A 24,378-nucleotide genomic window follows, 5' to 3' on the forward strand; every position below is an offset into this window, starting at 1 on the left:
TTTGCAAAACAGTCAGATGCACTTGATAAGACGCAAAGTTTGCTCTCTAATAAATGGTAAAAAAGTCATCAAAAAAGCCAAAATTTGACTTTTGCTATTGATTTTTACAAGAGTCATTCACTGGCGGACTGACTGCGAAGAAAATAACAGAGTTTTGCAATGCAAATGGAGCATGACGACAAAAATCCGGAACTATGGCAAACTTACAGCTGCTGGAGCCTATGGAGTCCTTTGAAGGCTTCAGACTGAATAGAGTGTATGCGGGAGTTTTTAATGTATCTGCCAAACAAAAAGGGAGACTTCAAAATAGAGTACATTATAACATTTATATCACTTCTTAAGCGCCCTTTCTATTAGAAGTCCGATAGTGCTATACAAATTAAACTGACATCAAGAAATAAAGTTAAATAGTGATAACAAAACTTTAAAAAACTACAAAGAGACAATATGAATGTAAAGTTATAAAATTCTGACCATAATCAAAGAGCAATTGAAGTTATTCCGAGGGTATATAAATATATAAATAAAATGAAATAAAATAGTTAATTAAAAAATTTATTAAAATTGTACGTCTTGATTGCACACTAGAACTCATTCTCGTTTGTAATACCCTTCAACTGATGTGGCAAAGAGTTACACAACGTCGGTCTGGCAATTGCAAATGGCCAGTAAGAGACTTTACTGTACGATCGAGGAACCTGAAGACTCAAAGTATCCTGACTACCCAAGCCCGCACGGCAGGGTCTTACAATCAAGTCAGTCGAGTAAGTTGGTTCTCTGTTCTGGAACACATTGAAAACCTAAAGCAAGATCTTAAAATCCACCTGTGCACAAACAAAAAGCCAATGCAAATCTTATAGTGATTGTGAAATCTAAAACATCTGCAGTTGAAAGCTGGAGTTTTAGGCAAACCTTTACATCTTATTTGTCAGGGGAAACCAACGCGTGTCTATTCAAGGAACCCTGTCAAAACATTCAAAATTAACCGTGGGGTTCCTCAGGGATCATGTTTAGTACCACTTTTATTTACTCTATATGGTTCTAGATTATTTGACATCATTGAGCATCATCTGCCTAATATTCATTGTTATGCTGATAACACACAGCTGTATCTGTCTTTTAAACCAGACGATGATGTTTCCTGTCAGATTGCTGTTCCATGATAGGTTAATAATTAATGATACTAAGAGTGAGCTCCTGATCATTGGTACTAGACAACAGCTGCAAAAAGATTGCTAACATCACTGTGGGAGAATCTGATGTCTATCCATCCACATATGTCAGAAATTTGGGATCATGGTTTGACTCCAAACTTAAAATGAATACTCATATAGACAAGGTTTGTTCAGCTGCTGTCAATTGATTCCCTTTGTACACTAGTTCATGCATTTGTGACGAGCTGTCTGGACTATTGTAACAGTTTATTGTATGGGTTGCCAGTAGGACAAATAGCAAAACTCCAAAGGGTTCAGAATGCAGCGGCCTCGTTTGTTCCAAACTCACGGAGGTTTAAACATATAACTCTTGTATTATGTTAACTCCACTGGTCTTTTCTCCTTGTTTAATTCCTAGGGTCACCGTGTCAGGTAGTTAGAGCGGAAATTATGTAGGTAGGGTTTGAGGCGTCTGTCCCCTGGAAAGGTCGAGACATCACCGATGTCGACGGGGTTTAGGCTTATTTAGTTAGTTACCCAGTTGACGGGACAGACGTATCCCCTTCCTCCGGTTTGGGCACTGGCATGGTGGCCTGTTTTTCTCGCTACTACTATTATATAATTTGCTTTGGTTTTAAATAGTTTTTGTGTGCTTGGATTTTTAAATTGTTTTTTGTGTACTTCGTTGTAATTGAGTTTTTAGTGTAATGCGCCTTTGATCACTTCGGTGGAAAGGGTGCGCTATTAATTCTAAATTATTATTATTATCAATAAACCTGACGTTCTTTTGCAATCCCAGAATCAACCAAGCAGCATTAATCTGTAAACGCTGTAACTGGTCAAATTGATACCGGTAATGATTTGAGACATACCTTACATTACCAAGTTGATATAGCTCAGGTGAGATGTAATCAGTGAATAAACCAAACACTCGGTAGCTCCTTGATTTAGGTATTTTTGAATTCGACGCAAAGTATGTATACTTTAATGCACCTCTTGCAAACAAATCTTGCTGACCTCGGTCAGCTTTTCTACGAAGGCTCTTCTGTTACGATGCTCGTTCCAATGCAGATCTAGCTCCGAATTCTTGCCGTTTCTAACCCATTGCACATGCATAAATGTGCGTATATACACCCTGATTTAGGAAACTGACGGTAGTGCCTCGAATGAATATTACTTGACGTGCATTTGGGAACTAGGAAAAAGGCCACGACATTCACCCATCTGATTATAACAAACGCCCTAACTTTCCTCTTTAACGCAGAGCCAAAACCAAAAACAACGTTGTGCTTAAATCATGTGGCGAGAACACGATAACTAATTATTTCTGATGCTGTCGGTACAATAATTCGCCCAGTGTGCACACGGGTCACCTGACCCTGATTTGCGCACATGTTCCAAAGCAAAAACAAAACGTAGGGGTTCAAGGCCCCAAGGTTCCTCCCCCTTGTTGGGTGCAAAACTGTTCAGTCAGTTGGTAGAAAAAAATAAATTAATAACCAAATTGGAAATCACGGGGAACTTACAGCCGGTTCAAATCGGTGAGTCCACTGAAAGCACGGGACGCAATGGAATGGATGCTAACGCCTTCTAAAACACTGAAAAAAATAAGTGTTACAAAATTGAAATATACTGGAAAATGTATGGGCCTTTGCAGGTATTTTAAACTGGATGAATATTATGACTGCAAAGAAACCACTCGATGCCACTGGTGGATGGGAAGACATCGCCGACCAACACAAACGCACACCAAATTATGCATCAGAAAACCAAGAGAGGAAACAGACCTCCTTATAAGCTTATACTCACTCTGATTAGAAACTTTATTAGAGTTCGTACCCCAAATGCCAAAACGCTCTCCTGTGTCCTGGGGAGACCCATGTTATGTCCACTTACGTAGGTTTCAATGTTAACCACCTACCGCAAGCTTTTGTCTCCGAAGGTAATAATATCTCTGTACCCGGCAATGACAAGTGCTGAGAAAACTGGTCAGGGATTGGCAGGCCAATCAAAAATCCTTTGCTTTAGTGTTGATAATTTTTGATCTCGTTTGGAGGATTCATAGCTGAGTGAAGTTGCGAAAGTGTTGGTTCCTGATTCTTTGTTTCCTGAACTTACAAATGACATGCTTACATAGTGTGTATAGGTTTACTTTGAAACTTATGTGTATGAAGGACTCTGATCATTTATGCATATGGTGCTTTGCAATAGTGTGTCGTACCATAGCTCCATGCCTAGATCCTGTGGAATAGCTTTGAAAATGTTTTGGTGGTACTGGTTGGTTTTTCGTGATGTAACTAATTATACATAGTCGCTAGGATGTCGATTATCAACATGCACTTGGTTCCATATGTTCTTAGGAGCACATATTTCGTTCAAGAATTCAATATCCATAAGCCAGTAGGGCCTACATAATTTCTAAATTGACGAAAATGAAATTGAATCCACATCCAGTCTAACGAAATTCTCTTGTCTAATTTTAGTTTTCAAAAGCCGTCGTGGGGGCCCCAGGGGGCTTTAGCCTACCATCCCTGGATTCCATTGTGTTTTTTATTTGTGAAAAAAGGGACATTAATACACTTTAATCTAAAACTGCTGGCTCTGACATAGTCTTAAATGTTATCCCCTTGCTCCGTGGCTGCGGGGCAGTGAGAGGGGGTCGATGTGGGGAGGCTTTGGCATCATAAGCTATTTTGGGTGTAAATTCCAGTCCCCCCCTTCCTGGCTGCGCCAATGAAGGCCTGCGAATCGATCGCTTCCTGCCAATCAATTGCTACCTCCTTTTCCCAGAGGAAATGTAAGATTCAAGTCCTGTTTGGCCTCAAAGCCTCTTTGCGACCTTTCTGGTCTTATCCAGTATTCAGCGTTGACAAATTCTCAACTTCAATACTTTCCTTTCTTGTTAATCACTTATTCCAACTGAATTGTTAAAGAAATGAAATATGTTTCCCTGTCACCAAGCTTTTGTTCCTCGTATAAGCGGTTCAAGGTAAGTTCCCATTTTTTTTTACCTTACATAAGATCTTATGTGTACAGGCAAAAGCCTGCAACTTACGTTCGTCATTTGTTGCTGTTGCTGACACCAACGGTGCCTTTGTGCCGGCCCCCTGGGAACTTATGACTTCTCTAATACGAAGAAGTTGAATCCATCTTATATTATTTGGCAAGGTGCATGCAACTTTTGAAAGGCATAGAAACGTTTGTTGTGGAGGCACGGTCCATCACCTGATTGGTGAAGTTGGATATTATAATACAGCAGTTTTTGCTCCAGTAAAATTGAAAGAGAACTTTTAATGCGTATGGAGCGAGTTGAATTAATTATTTATGACCAGCAAAATTGGAAATCACAATAAACTTACACAATCGGAAGATTGGTGACTTGCTTGAAGGCATCCGACTCAATGGAATGGATGCTGGAAAATTTAATGTAACTGCAAAATACAAAGGAGGAATTACAAATACTCTGCATAAATGCATTACTACTCGAGGAAGACATTGTCATCCAGAAACCGCATGAAACTTACAGCCGTTCCAGAATGCTGACTCCATTGAAGGCATTTGACCGAATAGAATGGATGTTAGCGCCGGTAATATCACTGTAAAGCAAAAGGAATAGAAGGAACACACACTTTAAATATACCTCATAATATTGATGCTGATATTGGTAAGCTCGGGGGGGAAAATATAGCTGCAACGAAACCACTTGATGTCCCTGGCGTAACAGCGGGGCGCCCCGGACCTACCCAAACACTCCCCGATTGTCACCAAATTGTTATCCATGAAAACGTTCCAAATAATCAAATAACAGTCATGCTACTACCAGCTTCTGTACCAGGCACGAAATGGGACAGGGGCACCCCCCCACAAGTCCAATCCCTATACACACTCCAGCCTATTGTCACTTAACACATCCCCCCCAGATGTCTGAAAGGAATTTTTGAGATACCAGTGTAACAATGACCAATACAAAGGCGGGGGGGGGTTCTCTCTGCCCCATAGTTTGCTTCATGTGCCAGCTTGAACTTTATCGAAGGCAACAATACATGTTTCTGAAGACGACTGTAAATGCATCGTAGTGGCCCATTTCTTTTCCATTGTACTATTTTCTATTATAAATGGGAAACGTGTACCATTCTTCATGTTAATTTCAGAAGGTGGTCTTGTCAGCCATAATAACAGGCTAATTTTCTGAATAACCAGTGTGACTTCCGCTCTCTTTTAGCATTGAGCCAATCAACAACGAGGGGACATAAAATCATCCAACTGAGGAACATTTGTCTTTGTGTTTAATTTATTCTCATTTTCAACTTTTGTTTATTTTCACTATTTCAAAGGTATTTGCTGCCTTTCGGGGCTCTATGCTAACGACAATTTGAGCAAAAATGTACTGTCAACCCAGGACGTAAGCCTGAATTATACATTTGGTCTGTACACAAACAAATCCTGCAGAAAAACCCTATTTTTGATTTTGCATCACAAAAATTTCTTTTCTTTGCTGATTCATTGTTGTTCATGTGCATCGCAATACGCATCAATCTCTTTCTCAGAAATGTTTTCAGTGGCAAATCTCTGGCTGCGCAAGTTTAATACAACACCTATTCACTGAGCCTTGTCTTCCCCGGATGACATCAAAGTAACAGCGCTCTTAAGCGTCTAGGAAAGTATGGACAATATTAAGTGTTTAAAATAGTGCTCGTTTAAATAAGAGCGTAAAAGAGTTGTTCATACGTGGAAATAGAGAAGAAAGTTGCAGAGAAAATTGCGTCTGAGTAAGATTCATTTTGTCTTAAATTAATGGAGAAAACCTTCCATTATAATTATGGTAAACTATTAGAACATCAATGTCATCACCGTAGATGATTCTTCCTTTTGTGGAAATTGTAATTGTGGTCTGACCATCGTGATAATTTGTTAGCATACTAGAGAAAATGCACACCGTTTGCAGCACAAGTTACAATTTCTGGTGGTCTCTTCGATGGCAAAATCGAAAACTATACAGAAAACTTACAACCATTTGATATTGGTGAGTCCGCTGAAGGCATTCGACCAAATGGAATGGATGTTAACGTGGGTCATATCACTGTAAAACAAAAGGAGTAAAGAGCCAGACACTTATCATGTGCTAATAGATACGCATGTTATAACCTTTAACGGGGGAAAAAGTAATAAATGCCAAAAAATCACTGACAGAAAAGTGGGGAACACTCGACCTGTATCCAAACCATCCCAAGAGGTAGGGAGAAAAAAAATTCCAATATCTTCAGTCAAACAGACAGACAAACCTTTGAAAAATCGTCGTTAACCATACTCATCAAAAGGCAGGTGTTAATGCAAGCAAATAGAAAACTTTTCTGAATTCCCAGCGCGCAAATTTGATCTGACGCCAGACAACCACAATTAAGTTTCCTTTCCTGCCATACATGAACCGGCCTTTAGGCAATGTTTGTTCAAATGCAATGCTTCTCAAATATCTATAAAGATAATATGTCAGAGCAGTGGAGACGTAAAGCATTGTTGAATATACTTGCTGTCAAATTCCACGCATGCGCAAGTGGAAGTGTTGACCCGTGCCACTATTTAAATGAACACAATCTAAAGTGCGCTCTGCAAAAATTACGTCATGCATTTGCCCATGCCAGCTCTCTGCAAAAAGGGCGTTGTCGTTGGGTGACCCGCGAACGGGAAAGGTGTGGATACATGTACGTGTAGCTTGTCCCTTGTGTTCTCCGTTGTGCTTCTTTTTTTAGCCTAGTTTCTATAATGGTCGTAGCAAACGCCGGCGGCACGCAAGACGTCAAAACACAGACAGTCCCCGAAACAAATGCTGCGTGACGTCGTTCCACCAAATATTTGAATATGGCTGAAAACTCAGACAGCCAGACAGCTTGCATAATAAAAATATTGAAACTTGCAGAGTTCCCTATGAAATGAAATCAAAAACTGCAACAAACTTACAGCAGATCAAGATTGGTGAGACCGCTGAAGGAATTCGACCTAATTGAATGGATGCTAACATGGGCCATAACACTGTGAAAAAAAGATACATGGATCGTGATCTACAATGCATATGCTGATATCTTAACGGAGAGAAAAGTGATAGCTGGAAAGGAACCACTTGATTTAAGTGGCGGATAGAGTGGCGCGCCTCGACCTACCCAGACATATCCCAAGCATTCTTATAACATCAGGAACCAAAAACGACTTCCAGATATGTTCAGACTGACAAAAAGCCGAGTAATATAATGGTGTTAACGTGGACCTAACACAAATCTGGAGTTAAGACCAACTAACAGAATCTGGAGGTTTGCCGCTCCCTTGAAGGCTTCAGACTCGATGGAATGGATGCTGGAATCCCCAATGTAACTGCCAAAGAAGAATACCAAACACAGTGCATAACGTACAGAATTATTACTGTTGAAAATAATTGCACAAGAAAAGTAATCACTCGCAGGCCCGTGGGCTTAAATCCCGTGGTATTGGAGATATATTTTTCCCCACCTTGAGAGTGGTTATTGAATCCCCCCCCCACAGGGTGAGCAAAAATAAGACAGATTTATGAGGATTTTTTGCAAACTTCCAAACAACCATTACCACGAGAAAAAGGGGAAAAGAAAAACATGAGCTAACCCAAACCAACTCGGACCCAAAACTTACTCGGACCCTTGCCCACTGGGACACACCCCTACCAACTCAACCCCCCTTTATGACTTGGATCCACCGAGACTCTTTGACCATTTGTCGTTGGCACTAGATAAAAAGAAATGAAAGTGGTTCGCCCCAGTGGATTGGGACGCAGGGCCTGCTTAAGGATCCCACAGTTTTCTGGCTTTTATAGACATTCTGTTGTGCAATTGAAGCATTTTCTGCCCACTTTAACCATTCTTTTGAGCAAAGGATAATAATTGTAAGACATGATCATGTATCAAAACGTACGTAGTGCCCTCTTAAATTGGTCAAACTCTGGATATGTCCTTTTAAAAATCCAAAGTTAGCGTACCCACCTACTAATTGCAATAAATAGAAATATGATTTATTGGAAAGTTATCACTTCGAAGAAATTATTCAAGCCGATTTCCTGAAATATGTTCAAGTGAACTGTGCACACGCTGAATAGTCTACTGATATCTGTTATTGAATTTCGGCCTAATGCTTATGACATTATTTTTGGGAAGGCTCAAAAGATATATTATTTGCCAAACATTTTCTAATTTTTCGTTCAATACATACTTAATTCAATTTTGTTTCGAAATGTCATGATCTTTCATTTCTCATGTTTAATTCCGCTTCGATTTGTAGTTTATTGAACAAGTTTATAATACTTCTGTGGAGTCCTTTTGCATTTCTGCAATTACCCAAAGGCATAATAGATTTGATGTTCCTCTTGTAATTATTAAAGTTTCATTCGAATTCGTTTCACGTCTGTATACAATCCTTGGCATATAGTACGCCAGTTTTACTGATAAAAAATGACGGTTGTGGCAAGCATTTAAATAATTCTAAACACAAGTGGTTAGTTAAGAAGATGTTGCTGTTCCAAACTGATTCTGGTAGGGGTATTAAAGTAAAATCTTTCCCAGGTGGGCCCGAGTTGGTATGAGTTCGAGTTGACTCGAAACTGTTGTGAAGACCATCAGGCATCAGCCATTAACAGGCGGATACAAAAATTCTCACTCCATTACAGGATCTGCCAAAAAAATTGCCGGGGCCATGAAGCCCGTAAGAGTGACCACCACTCTTACGGGCTTCATGGCCCGGTGGGGGGGGGGGTCAGTGGCCCAGTGGCTCCCGCTTCGGCTGCCAGTGTTCAAGGGTTTGCAAGCATATCATTGAGATTTTTTTTTTGTTTTCGGTTTACTTTAACTCGTGAGAGATTTGACGAAGTAATCATCCCACTGACATCCCAAAATATGCAGCGATTAAACGATCCTCTAAGTAAACAGAATGGGCCCTCCTACTGTAACAGCAATGCTTTATGGACCGGCATGTTAATGAAAATTACACCGATGTTTTATGAATAGAAACAAATCATGACTCAGATAGCTAGCAAAGCAAACTATGGTATTCTCTATAACGTCAGAACTGATAACCATTGCAAACTTACAGATTGAAGAGACTGGGGAGTCCGCTGAAAGCATCCGACTTGATAGAACCTAAATCAACGTTCATAAATCTCCTATTTGAAAGAAGAGAGAAAAATCTGTGAAGCACCTGCACATCGTTGCATTGCCCACCCGAATCAAGCTTGTTTTTTTACAAGCTCTCGGGTGAACGCTCAGTGTGCAAACTGAGCATTCAGTGTTTATAATATACGTTGGATAAGAAAACACCCCAAATTAAAAAAGTATTGAAACATGAAAAAAATCGTGGAATATAAGAATAAGTACTTGTTTGCGAGTATCCTTGGTCAAGCTGTTCGTCATTCGAGCCGCTTATTTAAACGCCTTATCTGGCAGAAGCTCTATACAAAACATACAGCATGCCAGCAAATACAACACTCGATTAACGGTCAGTTCACACGCGTCGATTAAAGTCTAAATTCCATTCATAGTTGAGTCATTATTAAATATGAGTAAAAAAGAATTATATGTCTTAAAATAAGAGAGGACTAACCTGTGGAAATCGTACTTTTTGTTGACGAAAATCATCACCCACGGAACCAGCCGCCACAATGGATCATACCATTATTATATAGGGGTGATTTTGAATTCACCAAGTTTTCCCGTTTCCTTAAATAAAATTCAACTTCACACTGATCCAATCTATTTTCTACTTACGCCTAACACTCGAGTTTCTATAATTTCAGTTCACAGTGCTTTTGGTGAAAGAATGTCGGTATTTTTAGCTGCTTTTAGTTTTATCCGCTCATTAATGGAAACTCCCGCAACATCTACAAACACTACATAAGAAGATCGGCGCCTGTTAAGGATGTGTTGTGCGAAGTGAAATTAACTCAAATACGATGGTCGGCCGACCGTGCAAAAAAAAGAGAACAAAATTTTCGTTTCTCGAAAACTACAGCATTCTGGGTGGAAATATTTTACAGACTGATTGAGACTGTTCTGTACTTTCTTTCAAGTAAGACATTTCAGGATTATACGGTAGTCCAATTTTCGGAATTTTACCAATGGTGTGACCACCTGTAACAGTGGCGTAACTATGGGGACGGAGGAACGTGCCCTCAGCGAATGCCCGTGCATCCGAGTGCCTCCCCCTCCCTCACTTGAAATCCATGAACAACCTCTGCTGCAGCTCACTGTCTTGGGGTGACCCCTTGAAACAAAATGTGTGCACCCCCGGATGGCCCCCGGACATAATAGTCCAAGTTACTTCAGTGGTGCAGTACTAGAAAGCATACTTCTGAAACTAATGAAATTATACTTACAGTACACTTAGCTCCCAAAAGTCTTCGAAAGTGCCGGGAGGTGGGTCAGATAAGTTGCTATTTTTTAATGTCCTGCAAACAAAAATGTACTGAAATCTGCCGATAATGGTGTATTAATACAGTCCCATTCAACACTTTACCCCTTTCAAGAAAATTTGTGAGCTTGAGAGTTAGGTTTTGTGCTCGAGGTCAATCACGTCTTTTCATCCAACTTGCGTTGTATTTTTCGTCAATTGCTATATAGTTGCAGTGAACTTTGATCTTTCAGCCCAATTTTTGGGGCTTTGAAGTGTCTCCAGTATTGTGTTACAGGACTACTTTGCCAGTGCTAAGTGGAAATTAAAATCATATGGAAAATAAAAGTGTTGCTCCTTTTGGTTCAACGACGCTTAAACAAAATTTGTCGATCAAAACACAGCATGAGCATCCCATAAAATGTAATCTAAATCCCAAACAGCAGTATATCTTACAGGCTGTGTGCTGTTTTAGGGAGTCTCCGGATGGTTAGATGATTCCAGCCTTTGAAACAAACAAATCCATGAATGTTGCAGCTGCACGCATACGGGCAGGCTACATCCAAGCTTCCTACGCAGTTAAAAAAACCTGTTACCAGTCACCACTGTATGATCAGGGATATTTCGCTCCTTTTTATTTCTAGAGGAGACAAAATCCTCAAAACCCTCCTTAGCAAGTGAAAATCCCTAAAAGCGGGGAGGGTAACTTTTGAACACTCAAGGTGTCCTGTTCATGACTAATTCTTTTTAAATAGGCAATTTGCTTACAGAAATATTGTCCTGCTCCTCGTCCAGCAATGAAAAATAAATATTTCACAACGTGCACTTTTGACGTTGGCTGTAATTTTTTTCACGCCATTTACCCTCCTTTTATAATGACATTTCTCTGAGATAGTAGACTCTTGGATTCCCTCCCCTGGCTGTTGCCGGGAAAGATGGAGTTCCATTGTGTCGTTTATTTGGGTAAGTATAATGTCTGTCGTCAACTGAAAGCGCTTTGAAAGGAGAGGATTCCACAACAGAGCAAGGTTTTATCGTACCAACCCACATCTGTGTACAGGTAAATCACTCAAACAACACTCCGAGCACAAAGCCATTTGCGAGTTACACTTGAATAAAAACTGGTACACAAAGTTATCTGAAACGTAACATTTTTAATTCCTCAGACTAAAGATACTGTTTCTATACCTCGTGATTCGCGGAAATTTGCATAGTGACAATTATCGCTGGAATGGACTGGTTCCCTTGTGCCCTCTTATCCATTGGAAACATTATATTTTGTTTCAAGGCGTCTCTTATGTAACTAATCAAAACTTAAGCCGAGTCACGAGGTATAGCAGCAGTGTTTTAGTATGGAGAATTCAAATTGTTATGTTTACGTGAACTCAAAGAACCCAGTGCACCAGATTTTATTCAAATTTCCAAATTTAACTCACAAAAGGCTTATAGAGCACAACGGTCAAAACAGATTTGTCAGGTCTTAGTGCACACTCACACATTTTTTTAATGGAGTGTAGGCGAAGCTTAATCAGGTCAGTCATCAGTTTGTGGAGATCTCTACCAATACAGTGCTCAAAATTTGCGAAAAGTAATCCTAATGTTATTTCTTGTAATCGACAGAATTAGCATGTCTTTTCACATGTCACGCTTCAAATATAACCGTTGCCATATTCTGGCGGTTTCATTGACATTTCACCTAATTCCACTTATCCATCAAAAACAGTGGAACGGTTGAAAAAGAAAAAAGAGTGACGTCCCAACCGTGATAGTGATAGCAGAATCGAGACAATATTTACCACAATCTTGCTCGTCCTGTCCGCTAGAGCAGTCCTCTTGCCCATCACATCTAGCTTCTGGAGACACACACGACCCATCTTCGCAGTCGAAGAGACTACTATTGAATATCCCACATGATGGTTGATCTATGGTGAAATAATTTCCTAAACTGTTAACACTCAAACGATAACAAAACTACGTGTTTCAACCAGTATTTCCAGAAACTCAAGTAACCAATGCAGTAATTTCAAAATCAGAAGCAAACCTCAAATATATTTTGAAGCCTCACTTTCCTTTTAGATGACAATTAGCTTTCACTGTGAATCAAACTTAATCGGGGAGATACGGGCTTGTTCTCTGAGCAGGGAAAATAGTAGTCAGGATTACAATCTACTACTAATGATCCGCAGACAAAATGAAGATATCTGCAGTGATACATGCATAAGGTCGATATAAGAACGTGAGAAATATGGACTGCAAACCGTGGGCGGCAAGGTTGAAAACAATGACAACGATTGGCCTATTTACCAAACATAGTGGTGCTGCTTTCAAGCGCCAGGAAAAACCCAGAAAATTCCAGCCGTCCATTGGATGTCATTGACACAGCCACCTCTGATGAGTTGAAGATAATGCCGCGAACCATCGTTTCGCCGTGCAAACGGAACAAATGAGGGGCGTCTCTAAGGAAGGTACGACCTTCCAAATCCAAGAAGTCATACGACCTCTCTGTCCTGAAGTCCAGAATTTTGATTAATATTATCCTACTCGAGGGTGATGTTGCCTTAATTTGCCACTTGCAGTCAAGGTTTGATGGGTAGCTATCCGGATATCCTGGAGATGAAAACACAAAGCTGTCCACGTTTATGGTGCTCTCAGCGCAATCTGCAAAAAAAGTTGAAAATTGTGCACATTACCTGAAATGCACAACAGCAACATAGGAACTCATTTTATTGAAACACATTTTCCAGAATTAAACCTAAACTTTTCTTTCTGTTAACGGTGACGAGAAAAAAAACAGACAAACTGACTTAGTGAGAAGTAACGAAATTCAGTGGGCTGAAAAAGAACGGTGTTGCCAAATCTAACATTTCCCTTTTTTGCTCGTCGCAGTTGTAATTCTTTGAAGCATACAGCGTTTAATGGCTCCATCGTGACTTCCAAAGAAGCCCCATCGGTTGAGATTTATCTTCTTGGATCATTTGTGCACTTTCACACCCAAGTATCAAAAAAGGTTTTACTCCGATTGCCAAGAAAACAGTTGGTATCAGTTTTGTTTTATTCTCGCTAATTGTGATAACAAACATGCTGTGGTTATCGCAAATCATTTTTGCCAAAATAGCTGGAACAGCAAGGCGCAAGTTTCTTTGCAAATTTACCACAAAGATATGATGCTATTTTAAGGCATTTGTTAAATGTTTTTTGTTTGCTCCACTTACCGACATTCTGACTTGGCGAGTCTAAAGCGCTAGCGAAGCAAAGCGTTGAGGCGATGCTAAGCAGCAGGGAAACTGATGCATGTCTCGGTGTCATTGTAGAAGTGATAATGAAACCGATTCAACAATTTCTGAATGCCAAAAAAGAAATTGACAAGAGAACCATTAGCATAAGACTTTGTTTTGTTATTTTTTCTTTTAATTTATTTAATTTGTTTTGTATTAATGTTAATGTTAAATATTATTAATGTTTGTTTTATTTGTCGATTACTTTATTTATTTACAGGTAGACTATTAAGTGTTTATAGTTACCAATATTTGAACAGACCATTATAATTCACTGAAATACCACCAATTCGCAGTGGTTTAATACCGTATGACTCAGACATCAGACGGTATCAGGACAACAAACAGTCACAGTGCCTAAAAAATACATCAAGCATAGTTGAATATCGTCTTTCTGTCCAAAATTGAAGTTGGAAGCATTCATCAAAATTGTCAAAACGAAGCTAAATTTCAAAAAGCGATTGCTAGTTCTTGCCCACCGTTGACAATATTTGCATTAACGTTTAGTGCAAGTCTGTTATACCGCACACTAATTAAACAGTGCTTTGAGTAACCACTTTTGTTGGCTAAATCCTCCGATTTTAAAGATTTCAGGAACATTCTGTTTCAAGTACCTAAGGACATATTTAGGACATTATTAATATATTTTGGCATTTCAATTCCCCCTGGCGGATTACTATTTTGCTGTGGTTTGTTAATATTTCGCCTACATGTGTTATTTTTATGTGTTTAACAATTTTGACAGAATCCGCCAGGACGAAATAGTGATCTTCCTGGGCAAAATAATTATCCGTCAGGGTGAGAAATTAACGGGCGAATCACTAATCGGTCACGGTGAATTATTGGGCGAATTGTTTTGTTTATAGTCATTTATATCAAATGCGCATCCTCCGGTTTGCATGTCATTGGGATTTGATACTTTCACTTTAAATGAAGAAATCAAATCAGTATTAGACTCGTAGTTGATTTGATACCTTTTCACAGGGAGAAACCTTAACACTTTACTTTTATTGCAAGTATTACTGACTTTGGTCTTTTCTATTTGATTGAACACGATCCTCAATGCGACGAAGTTATAGGTTTGCCCTGTGCGAGAGAGATTGTTGCGTTTCTGGCCTGCCCTGTCTGGTATTTTGAGCAAAATCAATTAGATTTTTGGTTGGAAACCTGTTTAAAACGTCGTCTTGTACACGGAGCTGTAACGAGTCTCTAACCTTTTGTGACTTGAGTCGAGTCGAGTCAAATGGCAAACACAATAATGTGCTACACATTATTGTGTTTAATATTTTTTTAAGTAAATGAATCTGTTTAAAACCCATGATAATTTGAATCAAATGTATTTCATTGACAAGACTTTTCTTGAGACAGATTACTGGGTCATTTCTCTCTGTTATTGGTCGTTTCTGATGGGATTTAATACGGTTCTTGTATGAAGTTATCCATCTAAACGGGAGAATTTCGAAATAAATTGGAAATCTGGAATCAGCAACTTCTTGTTTGTGTTTACACCTTCTTTCTCTTGACACGAGTGGAACCAACAAGCCACGGCCTCGTCACACCAGTATGGAATTCCATATCTGCCGTCGTGCGTCGCCCGTCGTGCGTCGCCCGTCGTGCGTCGCCCGTCGTGCGTCGCCCGTCGTGCGTCGTCCGTCGTGCGTCGCCCGTCGCGCGTCGTCCTTTGCCCGTCGCCCGTGGTTTTTTTGTCACGATTGTGCAGTGGTATTTTTAACTTTGACCCTTGATCGTTTCACACGTACATGTCCTTGTTCGATCGATCCACCATGCCTGACTCTCATTTTAGCAATAGAACTAGAAGATGTACATGTATTCGTTTTTGCAGTTGCGCCAAACTCCAATTGAAAGAAGAAATAATATCCTGACATCGGCTAAGTAACGTGTATATGAAATAACACCATTTTGGTTACATAAATAAATCAACAAAATAGACTTTTGTTACGGTAGATTGTTTTTCTCGATAACTTAGTTACTCTAGACGTAACTTTACTCGTTAACAGCCAGACTTTAGATCTATAGCCTATGTGATATTTATGTCTGTCCCTGCACGATATCCCACAGAATGGAATGTAAATAATAGATTATTTACAATGTTTGATTCCCAATAGTTTTCATAAGAGACGAACTGATTCAACATTATTTTGAGGGCGGGTATACCTATGATGAAATCTGCTGTGTACTCCAAATTAGACATGACTTTATTTGCAGGTTGGCTCACAGAAGTCTTTTAAACAGTAACGTTACTTGTTAGCCCCATAAATAATGCTGATGTGCTGGACAACCTGTTTTCATTGGTCTATCCACCATGGCATACACACCCACAAAAACCAACACTTCATATTTTCTGAAACTTAAACCAAGTGGTAATTGCCCCTTAACAATACATTTAATAAACAGTTTATCCACAGCACGTCTAGTATTTCTGGATTTCAAGGTGAAATTGAGAGGACAAGATAGAATATCGGTATCGGTTGGCAGATTTCTTCCTGAAATTTGATGAACACTGTGGATAAGTTGGCCGGAACATTTTTGCTGAAAATGTTTTTCCTCAAAAAAACACTTGGTTGAATTCTCAGAGAGGCGATATTTTCTTGTCAAGGGGCAAGGGTAGTCTAGCATTATTGGAATTAATTATGTGACTAGTATATGCTTTGCAGGTGGGATTTGTACTTGCCTTATTCGGAAAAGATCTTTAGAAGTGAATGGAATCATCACATTGTCATTTGTTAAACAACGGCTTTTGCATGTCCTATGCAACCCATTTAATGGGCGACGCACGACGGGCGACGCACGACGGGTGACGCACGACGGAAAATGGCATGTTTGGAACTGGTAAATGGCAGAATTTGGACACAACAAAAAGCAAAATGCGACAGACGACGGGCGACGGCAGATATGGAATTCCATACACCAGTTTATAGCCTCAACTTTATCCGCGACAGTTAGTGCCATTTATTGATTTGAGTCCATGTATTATCCGATCGCACGGCTGAAATAAAGTTGTTCTGTTCTTAATTTCAACAAAATTAGGGGACAAGTTATTTTGTTGAAATCGTTTCCTTTGACAAAGCTCTAAAGCAGAGAAAGCGGTATCGGCAGTGCACGTGCGGTCGCCCTAGTATTTCTATTGAGCGTACCGAGTGCAAAAGCATAACAATCGTAATTCGAGGGTTGAATTGGTCTTTTACTGAAAACGAAAAATCTCAGGTAGGGTGAAGCTGCTTAATGTAGTCTCTGTGGAGTGTTGGACAGATTTTGCCTAACATATATATATATATATGATTCGGCTGATTTCAAACGTGTTATAAATGATATAACTAACGACATAAATAAGATACATGCCATTGTGCTTAACCTGGAATTTAAACTTGAATTCGTCTAAGTGTTCGGTTTTAAGTGTGACTCTTTGGACGAATCCGTGCCATTTTCATCACTGATAAATGTACAAAAGGATCTTGGTATTTTCATTGATAGCAAGCCTAACATTGCATACCATGTCACTCAAGAAATCAAGCGGGTTAATCGAATGAAAGATTTCAGGTCTTTTAAGAGCTTCAGGTCTTTCTCACTTTGTACTGTACCATTATTAGGCCACATCTTAAATACTGTACTGTACTAAATACAGTTTCTAAGGCGCAAGCAGAGAATCTGGAACGAGTTCAAAGGTGTCATCTGTTCTTTACGTTTAGATCGCGAAATGCAGAGACAATAATCACAGTACCCCAACTTAGTTATTGTTTCTTCCTTTATAAACACATCCTTAACCCTCGGGGAAGCAACGCCCCAGAACCAAGACTGTTATCACACTGTGGAGATTCTCATCACCGGTCAGTTGCCGGTCATGTCTGAGCCTGTACGACTGTTTTATGGTAGCTCATACATCCCTCAGGTCCTCTCTAACTACATTTCATTATGCTGTGTGGAAGTACAAGTAACACCAGGTCACAACCCAAACAGCCGTGACCTGTCAGCACATGCTTGTAAACCAAGGAGCAGCCACACCCCCAAATCACACCGTTACTCCATCAGGTGATTTTTGTCTCCAGGTCAGTTTCCGGTCATGCTTGAACCTGTACAACCTGTACGACTGTTTTATGGTAGCTAATGCATCCGTGAGGTCCCCTCTAACTACATTCCATTATTCTGCTGTGGAAGTACAAGTAATATCAGGTCACAACCCAAACAGCCGCCAGTAAGCACATGTCTGTAAACAAAGAGATACAGTTCCTGATGTATGGAGGACGAAAAGTGGCCATCTGCTTTTCTGCTACCAGAATGGTAGACTTTATGTTCCGGTAACATGCAATTTCGACTTTTCTACTTTTCTGCCACTTCAAAAAGCAGAACAAACATTGTTTGGTTATACATTTTTCTATTTTTCTGCTTTCCTACTTAAAGAAAAGCAGATTGTACTTTTTCTTCCGTTCGCTGGCGGCCAAAAAGCGGCCATCTGATTTTTTCCTTTCGAGCAGACAGAAAAGAGGATCGAACGTTTTAACAACAGCCGTGAATTCTACTTTTTTGCTTTTTTCATACCAGTGGAGCAATTTTACATAGTCGGCCAAAAAGTAGCCATCTGCTTTTTCTACCTTACAAGGGCCGTGACCGGTGTCGTGAATTAAGGTTCTGATCATTTCTTTTCTTGGGGATTGAAGACGTATAAACCAATAATTACAGTCCACCCTATCTCTTATGATGAAAGATTTACATATTTTTTTCCTTGGCCCAAGCAAACTGGTGTGTTTATTGGATGGTAGCTGTAAAACTGCATTTCCTTTGAGATGCTGTTTTCTCTGCCTCACAGGGACACTGATACTGCCGTATGGGATTGGTCCGCAGGAAACATGGTTAAGCATGGGTTTATATACGTCTTCACTCTCCCAGAACGGAAAGGGTCGTAACCTACAGGTTCATGACCCCATTCACTGCCCATTGAGGACAGAAAAGCAGATGGCCACTTTTCGGCTACCTATGTAAAATCTGCTTCTCCGGTATCACAAAAGCAGAAAAGTTGAATTCGCGGTTGTCGTCAAAATGTTCAATTCACTTTCCTGCTTGTTTGACAGGTAAAAAGTGGATGACCACTTTCGGCCGCCATCAAAAGGAGGACTACTTTTGTAGTAGCAGAAAAGTGGGAAAATGCATTGCAGTAAAATGGTCATTCTGCTTTTGAGGTAGCAAAAAGTAGAAACGTTAAAAATTGCATGTTACAAAGACGTAACATCTGGTTTTCTACTATTCTGATAGCAGAAAAGCGGATGGCCACTTTTCGCCCTCCATACAATATGGCCTCCTTGGGGAGACTCATCTTTCAAGAACTTTAACTCCGCAGTGGTTGGGGTCTGGCCAATGGGGGTTTACAGGTTTGTGGGGGATGCCTGTGGTGAGGATTACAAAAAATCTCCGCCAAGTAGGCCCATCGAGAAAAAACGTTATGACAATATTTGGTGATATTTGTCGATCTCCTTCTCCATCACCGCGCCCTTGAGTCCTGGGATAATCACTTTCATTTAGCAGATGGTCACCCTTTTGTCTTCATGCACCTCAGCGTCGCACAAGAGCAGCCACCAGTCACATTTTGCACGTCCCATGGAGCCGGGTTGAGCTGCAATCGACTCCATGGAATATTCGATGTGTTTGGTGCTCCTTCATTAAACTTCTTCCGTATTAAAATTTACATGAGTCTTTTATCCTCTACCTGACTGGTTTTTAATTGATTGATGTTGCTTTTGTCTCAGTTTGTTTTTCTTCAGGACTCAGCAGTGGTTATTTTGATGTGTTCTAACAATGAATGTTTAGCTTCATATTGTAATTTTTTTGATATTTCAAAGTGACTATCGTCTTACATTTTTTAATATTTTTAATATTTTATTTCAATTCAATATTACATTTTATATAAATAAACTCTTTAAATAAAATTTGTGGGCATCAGATGCCCTACGGTTTGAGATCTTGTTATGAAAAAGTAATTCAAAACGAAATAGAACCTGATTTTCTCTCCCTTAAAATTGTCATGAAAGGGTGAAAATGTAAAATTTTGTCAGCTTTTATGTATCCATTGTTGATTGGGAAAATTGCCAACACCTATGTTTTCTAGTGCAATATCGATATGTAGACACGTGTACCAAATGGAGAAAAATTATGAAATATAACAGAAAAAACATTGGAAAGCTATCGGTTAAAATAAAAGTGCTTCTGCGCTAGGTTTCCTTAAATAACCAGCAAGTTCACTGCAAAGGAAAGTCTTCATGAAATTAGGTGTTTAAATTTCATTTTCCTTTAGCATCTTGGCTAATGAATGTGTTATACTGTGTTTTATTGATGTCAAAAACACATATGGCAATTGGATTGCTCCATCGTTTAACTTACTTCAAGTAAGAACCTATGAAATTGTGATAACTGTGGCGCGAAGCCTACCTGAAATTGTTGCAGACGCTCTTCTTCCAGGCTCACTGGCATCCAAAAAGCAAAATGCGGGTGAGCGAAGGTTCCAAAGAGCCGAAAGCCAGACGAGCCTCAATCCAAAGATTCTAATGAGCTGTTCCAAAAAGGGTCAAGGCAAAATTTCAGATTCGGGTTCAAGCCTGCGAGAATCCGAACAAACTCGAGTTTAGACGAAGTCTGATCTTAATGTTCAATATCATAGGAGACTAGACGTCCAGCACGAGGGGATGTGAAAACAACGCTAAATGACACGAAAGGCAACGTTGTCTCTTTATATACTCGCTGACAAAGAGTGTTTTGTAACACTGCCTGTATAGCATGATTTACGTGGGTATTAATAACAAATTTCGCCACCTTTTTGACACGGGCCATGTATTTTGCGAAGAGCGTTACTGGCTATCAATTTCCGCAATTTATTTCTGCTAGCTGATTGTTCCGTCTTTTTGGGCGGAGACGTGACCTGTGCATTAGATTTAATTATCATCTGTCGCCGTTGTCTTCTTAATATCCTTTTTCCAGCTCTGTATCCTATACCATGCTTAGATTTGTGAATGAAAAGAACTGTGCATTTATGTCTTAATCATCTTCAGCTTTACGTATATAATGTAGGCTACGTTTTGAGAATGTGTTTAATTGCACTTTTATTTTATTTTATTAACTTTTGAATGTTGGGCTTTATTTAGAGTGTCCTGTCTTTCCAACAGTGTCTCCGGGATGCTTTGAAGGTTCAACGTCCTTCCAAAGTTGCGACTCTCCCAACGGAACGAGGGAGGAAGAGGTCACAGTGCGGTCATTTCAATATCAATGTGAAGTAACATAAGTCGCTCTCTGACTCGTTTCAGTCTTTTGTATTTCTTGAACGGGACGTCTTAAAGCGAATTAACTGTGTCTTTTGTTGGGTTAGATTTGGAGAGAGTACAGCTGTTAGATATGTGGTCACGGCTGTTGTGGAGGGAAGGCGAAATTGAACACGAAAGAAAAAAGAAAAATCAAAGGAAATAAAGAACCAACCTCTTAACCTCTCTTTTGATTTTTGGAAGAAACAGTTTACAGGAAAAGTATTTTGATCGAGTCTGTTTTAATGAGACTGTTAAAAATTAATTTTAAAGAGATATCTATTTGTAATATAATATCTATTTGTTTGATTTATACAGCATAAAAACCGTTCTAAAATATACCTCATAAAAACAAACCTGGACAACATTATCACCATGTTACAATACCATCTGCTTTATTGCTACTTAAGTTGCACGGATTGACCTTCAAGAGTAGAACCGCTTTCCAAGTAGTGAGACTCACTTAAGGAATGGCTAGTTTAACTACAAGGCCCTTGACGAGGAAACCAGGGCTGGACCGGGCCATTGAGGCAGTCCACTGGCCCTATAAGGAAAGTCAGTATTCATTGATTCGACTAGCCCTACTCTCAAATCCAAATGAACCAAACATATTCATTCACGCTGTATTAATATTCAAAGGACTAGTAGCCAGTACCTAATAAGGCAAGGAAACTTGTATGATGGATGAAAAATGGAATTTCCAGTAAATGTATAAAATCCATATTAGATCTGACAATCAGGCAGAGAGAGCCGAACATCAAGCCAGCCGAATAAACCACATCAACTACAGTACAACTTTGCCCCAAGTCATCCTCTTGTGTCGATTCATATAACCTGTCAGGTTATATTATAAAACGATTTGTTTCAAAACAGAAACTTTGTTTCTAAAACCTAGGGTGACAAAGATCTACTCCATGCAAACGAAATGTGAAAAATATACTTCCCTTTCCAAAATTACTTGATAAACGCGGGGGATGGAGGCAACAAATCTGGCGCCTCTTTGATAAAGGGAAGGGCTATTGAATCAACCCCCGAACATTTGACTTTTTTCACAAGCCCTCGGAGGCATACACTGAGCATACAGTGTTAAAATGCATGTCGGGCAGGGCAAAAATCCAAAATTAATTTACATCTCCCTTGCGCAAATCCATCCTTTGAAATAGAAGAAACTGCTTGTTAACCTTTTCTCCATGCAGAAAACTCATCACCACATCATTTCCCGGAGTTCCCAGTCATGTCCGAAACTATTTTACAGTTCGATACGACTGTTTTATGGTAGCCAATACACCACTCAGGTCCACTCTCTAACTTCATTGTGCTGCTTTAGAAGTACATTTGTAGCCAAGCCCCCCAAATACGTTTGAGCAGCCAGGTGGATTTTTTTTAATACCAGGTAGTTTCCGGGTCATAAGGGCGTCTTGGGATGCTGATCTTTTACAAATTCTTACTCTGCAGTGGTTCAGGTCTGGCGAATTGGAGTCTACAGGCGTGTGGTGTATGCCTGGGATGAGGACTACATGAGATTTTTGCCAAATTGGCCCATTGGACCATATTAGGTAATACATGGATACTTTCATCACCGGGGGGTTGCCACCAGGGAACAAGCAGCAAACAAGCTGTATTCGAAAACACTCAAAACGAGAGAACAACAAAGAAAAAAACTATAAATACACTCTTCTAGTGGAAGATTTTTCAGGCATGTAATGCACACTACAGATTTACATCGTATCATGAACATAATGGTATGATGGTAGCATTCTAAGCTCTAAGGCTGGAATGAGGGATGTCAATGTTGTTCAATGTTTTCTCTCTCACACGTCCCTTTTGCTATGACTAGCCTTGCTGTGATCAGAAAAAACGGCGTCATACTAACTTACCTGGAAAAGGAACGATCTGGCAGCACTAGAGATCGTTGAGCTGAAAGCATTTGAGTCGAATCATTTCTGCAGGACTCAGTTGGTCTTATACAAGGGCGTCTTTCAGAAATGCGAATTACTTTTATTTAGCTTTGCCAGAAGTCCCACCCCATCATGGGCTGTTTTCAAATTTTAACAAAAAGCTTCAAAAACTAGAGGCGACGAGACGCTGGAGGTTGTCTAAATCTAAACGTTCGTTTCCGGCGTTAGACTCCAACCCTGCTCATGGTTCGGGGCAAAAGTCATGACTGAGGGCTTAACGTCTGAGACAAAAGAATCAAAACAACCACAAACACCTAACCCTGAATGATACCGAAAGCCCTTCACGTATGATTACAAAAGCTCCCTCAGACTGAAACTAGAAAGGACGCACATATTCTTTTCAATTATCCATTTGATAAGCTACCCTCATGGGTGAGACAGGCGCACATAGACTTCTTGGCTTGCAACATTGTCCGTTGGACCGATATATACACAACACAGTGTTGATGCCATCGTGTTTCTGTTGTGGACAGAGGTCATGCAGCCAACTAGGGACTCGAGGGAGCAACTTTGAGTTTCAGGGTACCAGGGAAAGGGAATTAGCAGCGCATCTGAGAAAAATTCCATACTGTAGCTCTCGACAGCAAAAAAAAAATTGGTGAGAATTGTAGTTTTGCACCAAAAGAACTAGTTGTAATATTTAAATAATGTATATGATGGTCACATTTTGACCACAGTGAATCAGTGGTTCTTCCTTTACATCTGGCAGAATCGAAGTCAATATCGTACCATGTTTGGCGTTGTAAGTATTCAATTTAGTCTGCTTTGAACAATGTTGGGACATTAAAAATACCCTAAACCCTTTGTCTTCAGATTCTACATTGTTGCAACTTGGTTTTGATGTCAATGGGTAATCATTATTAGCTAAAAACATTAAAAGAACGTGTTCCTTGAATCTGAGAGATACATGAAGTTGCAAACCGCTATCAGAACCTACTTTCGTTCACTGCACAAGCCGTACCGTGCAGTAAAGTAAAAATTATTGTTTGTAACACGATCGTCTCAAATCACTCGAGATGGTGTTCGACAGTGCATGTCGCCTAATAGTGCTATAGAAATGAGACAGAGCTCCTGACTCATTAAAGTAATGCCGAAAACAATTTGCAGCTGGGGCTGATTATACCTGTCAAACGCAAAGTGATTTAATTGGTTTTAGGCCTAGGGCCAGTGATCCATTTTCAGGTTTTAACTTACATTGCTTTCATGGCACGTATCGCCTGAGAGCGGGCATCATAACAAAAATATACAAGGCACCTGAGTGAATATTGAAGTGATGCTGCTTCCAAAGGATAAACAA

The 24,378-nt window shown here is 39.8% G+C and overlaps 1 protein-coding gene across 3 annotated transcripts in view; it reads right to left on the bottom strand.

The window, feature by feature from the left end:
• The window catches only part of LOC110983018 (uncharacterized), a 43,799-nt gene extending 20,322 nt beyond the window's left edge, over nucleotides 1–23,477 (bottom strand). The window contains exons 1-15 of one of the 3 annotated variants that reach the window (XM_087142448.1): nucleotides 23,001–23,477; nucleotides 20,261–20,381; nucleotides 13,763–13,890; nucleotides 12,855–13,208; nucleotides 12,347–12,472; nucleotides 11,007–11,121; nucleotides 10,537–10,608; nucleotides 9,256–9,327; nucleotides 7,446–7,517; nucleotides 7,110–7,181; nucleotides 6,163–6,234; nucleotides 4,679–4,750; nucleotides 4,514–4,585; nucleotides 2,681–2,752; nucleotides 208–279 (exon numbers count right to left, since the gene is read on the bottom strand). In XM_087142448.1, coding sequence (XP_086998574.1) covers nucleotides 208–279; nucleotides 2,681–2,752; nucleotides 4,514–4,585; nucleotides 4,679–4,750; nucleotides 6,163–6,234; nucleotides 7,110–7,181; nucleotides 7,446–7,517; nucleotides 9,256–9,327; nucleotides 10,537–10,608; nucleotides 11,007–11,121; nucleotides 12,347–12,472; nucleotides 12,855–13,208; nucleotides 13,763–13,856 — 1,337 coding nt within the window. In that variant the 5' untranslated portion in view covers nucleotides 13,857–13,890; nucleotides 20,261–20,381; nucleotides 23,001–23,477. Of the gene's footprint in view, nucleotides 1–207; nucleotides 280–2,680; nucleotides 2,753–4,513; nucleotides 4,586–4,678; nucleotides 4,751–6,162; nucleotides 6,235–7,109; nucleotides 7,182–7,445; nucleotides 7,518–9,255; nucleotides 9,328–10,536; nucleotides 10,609–11,006; nucleotides 11,122–12,346; nucleotides 12,473–12,854; nucleotides 13,209–13,762; nucleotides 13,891–20,260; nucleotides 20,595–23,000 lie in introns of those variants that run through there. The other 2 variants (XM_022241868.2, XM_022241870.2) reach the window with 2 other exon arrangements.
• Nucleotides 23,478–24,378: the final 901 nt, after the last annotated feature.

The sequence above is a fragment of the Acanthaster planci genome, linkage group LG10 (assembly GCF_054643075.1).
Source record: "Acanthaster planci isolate LZ-2023a linkage group LG10, COTS_SCS, whole genome shotgun sequence".
NCBI lineage: Eukaryota > Metazoa > Echinodermata > Asteroidea > Valvatida > Acanthasteridae > Acanthaster > Acanthaster planci.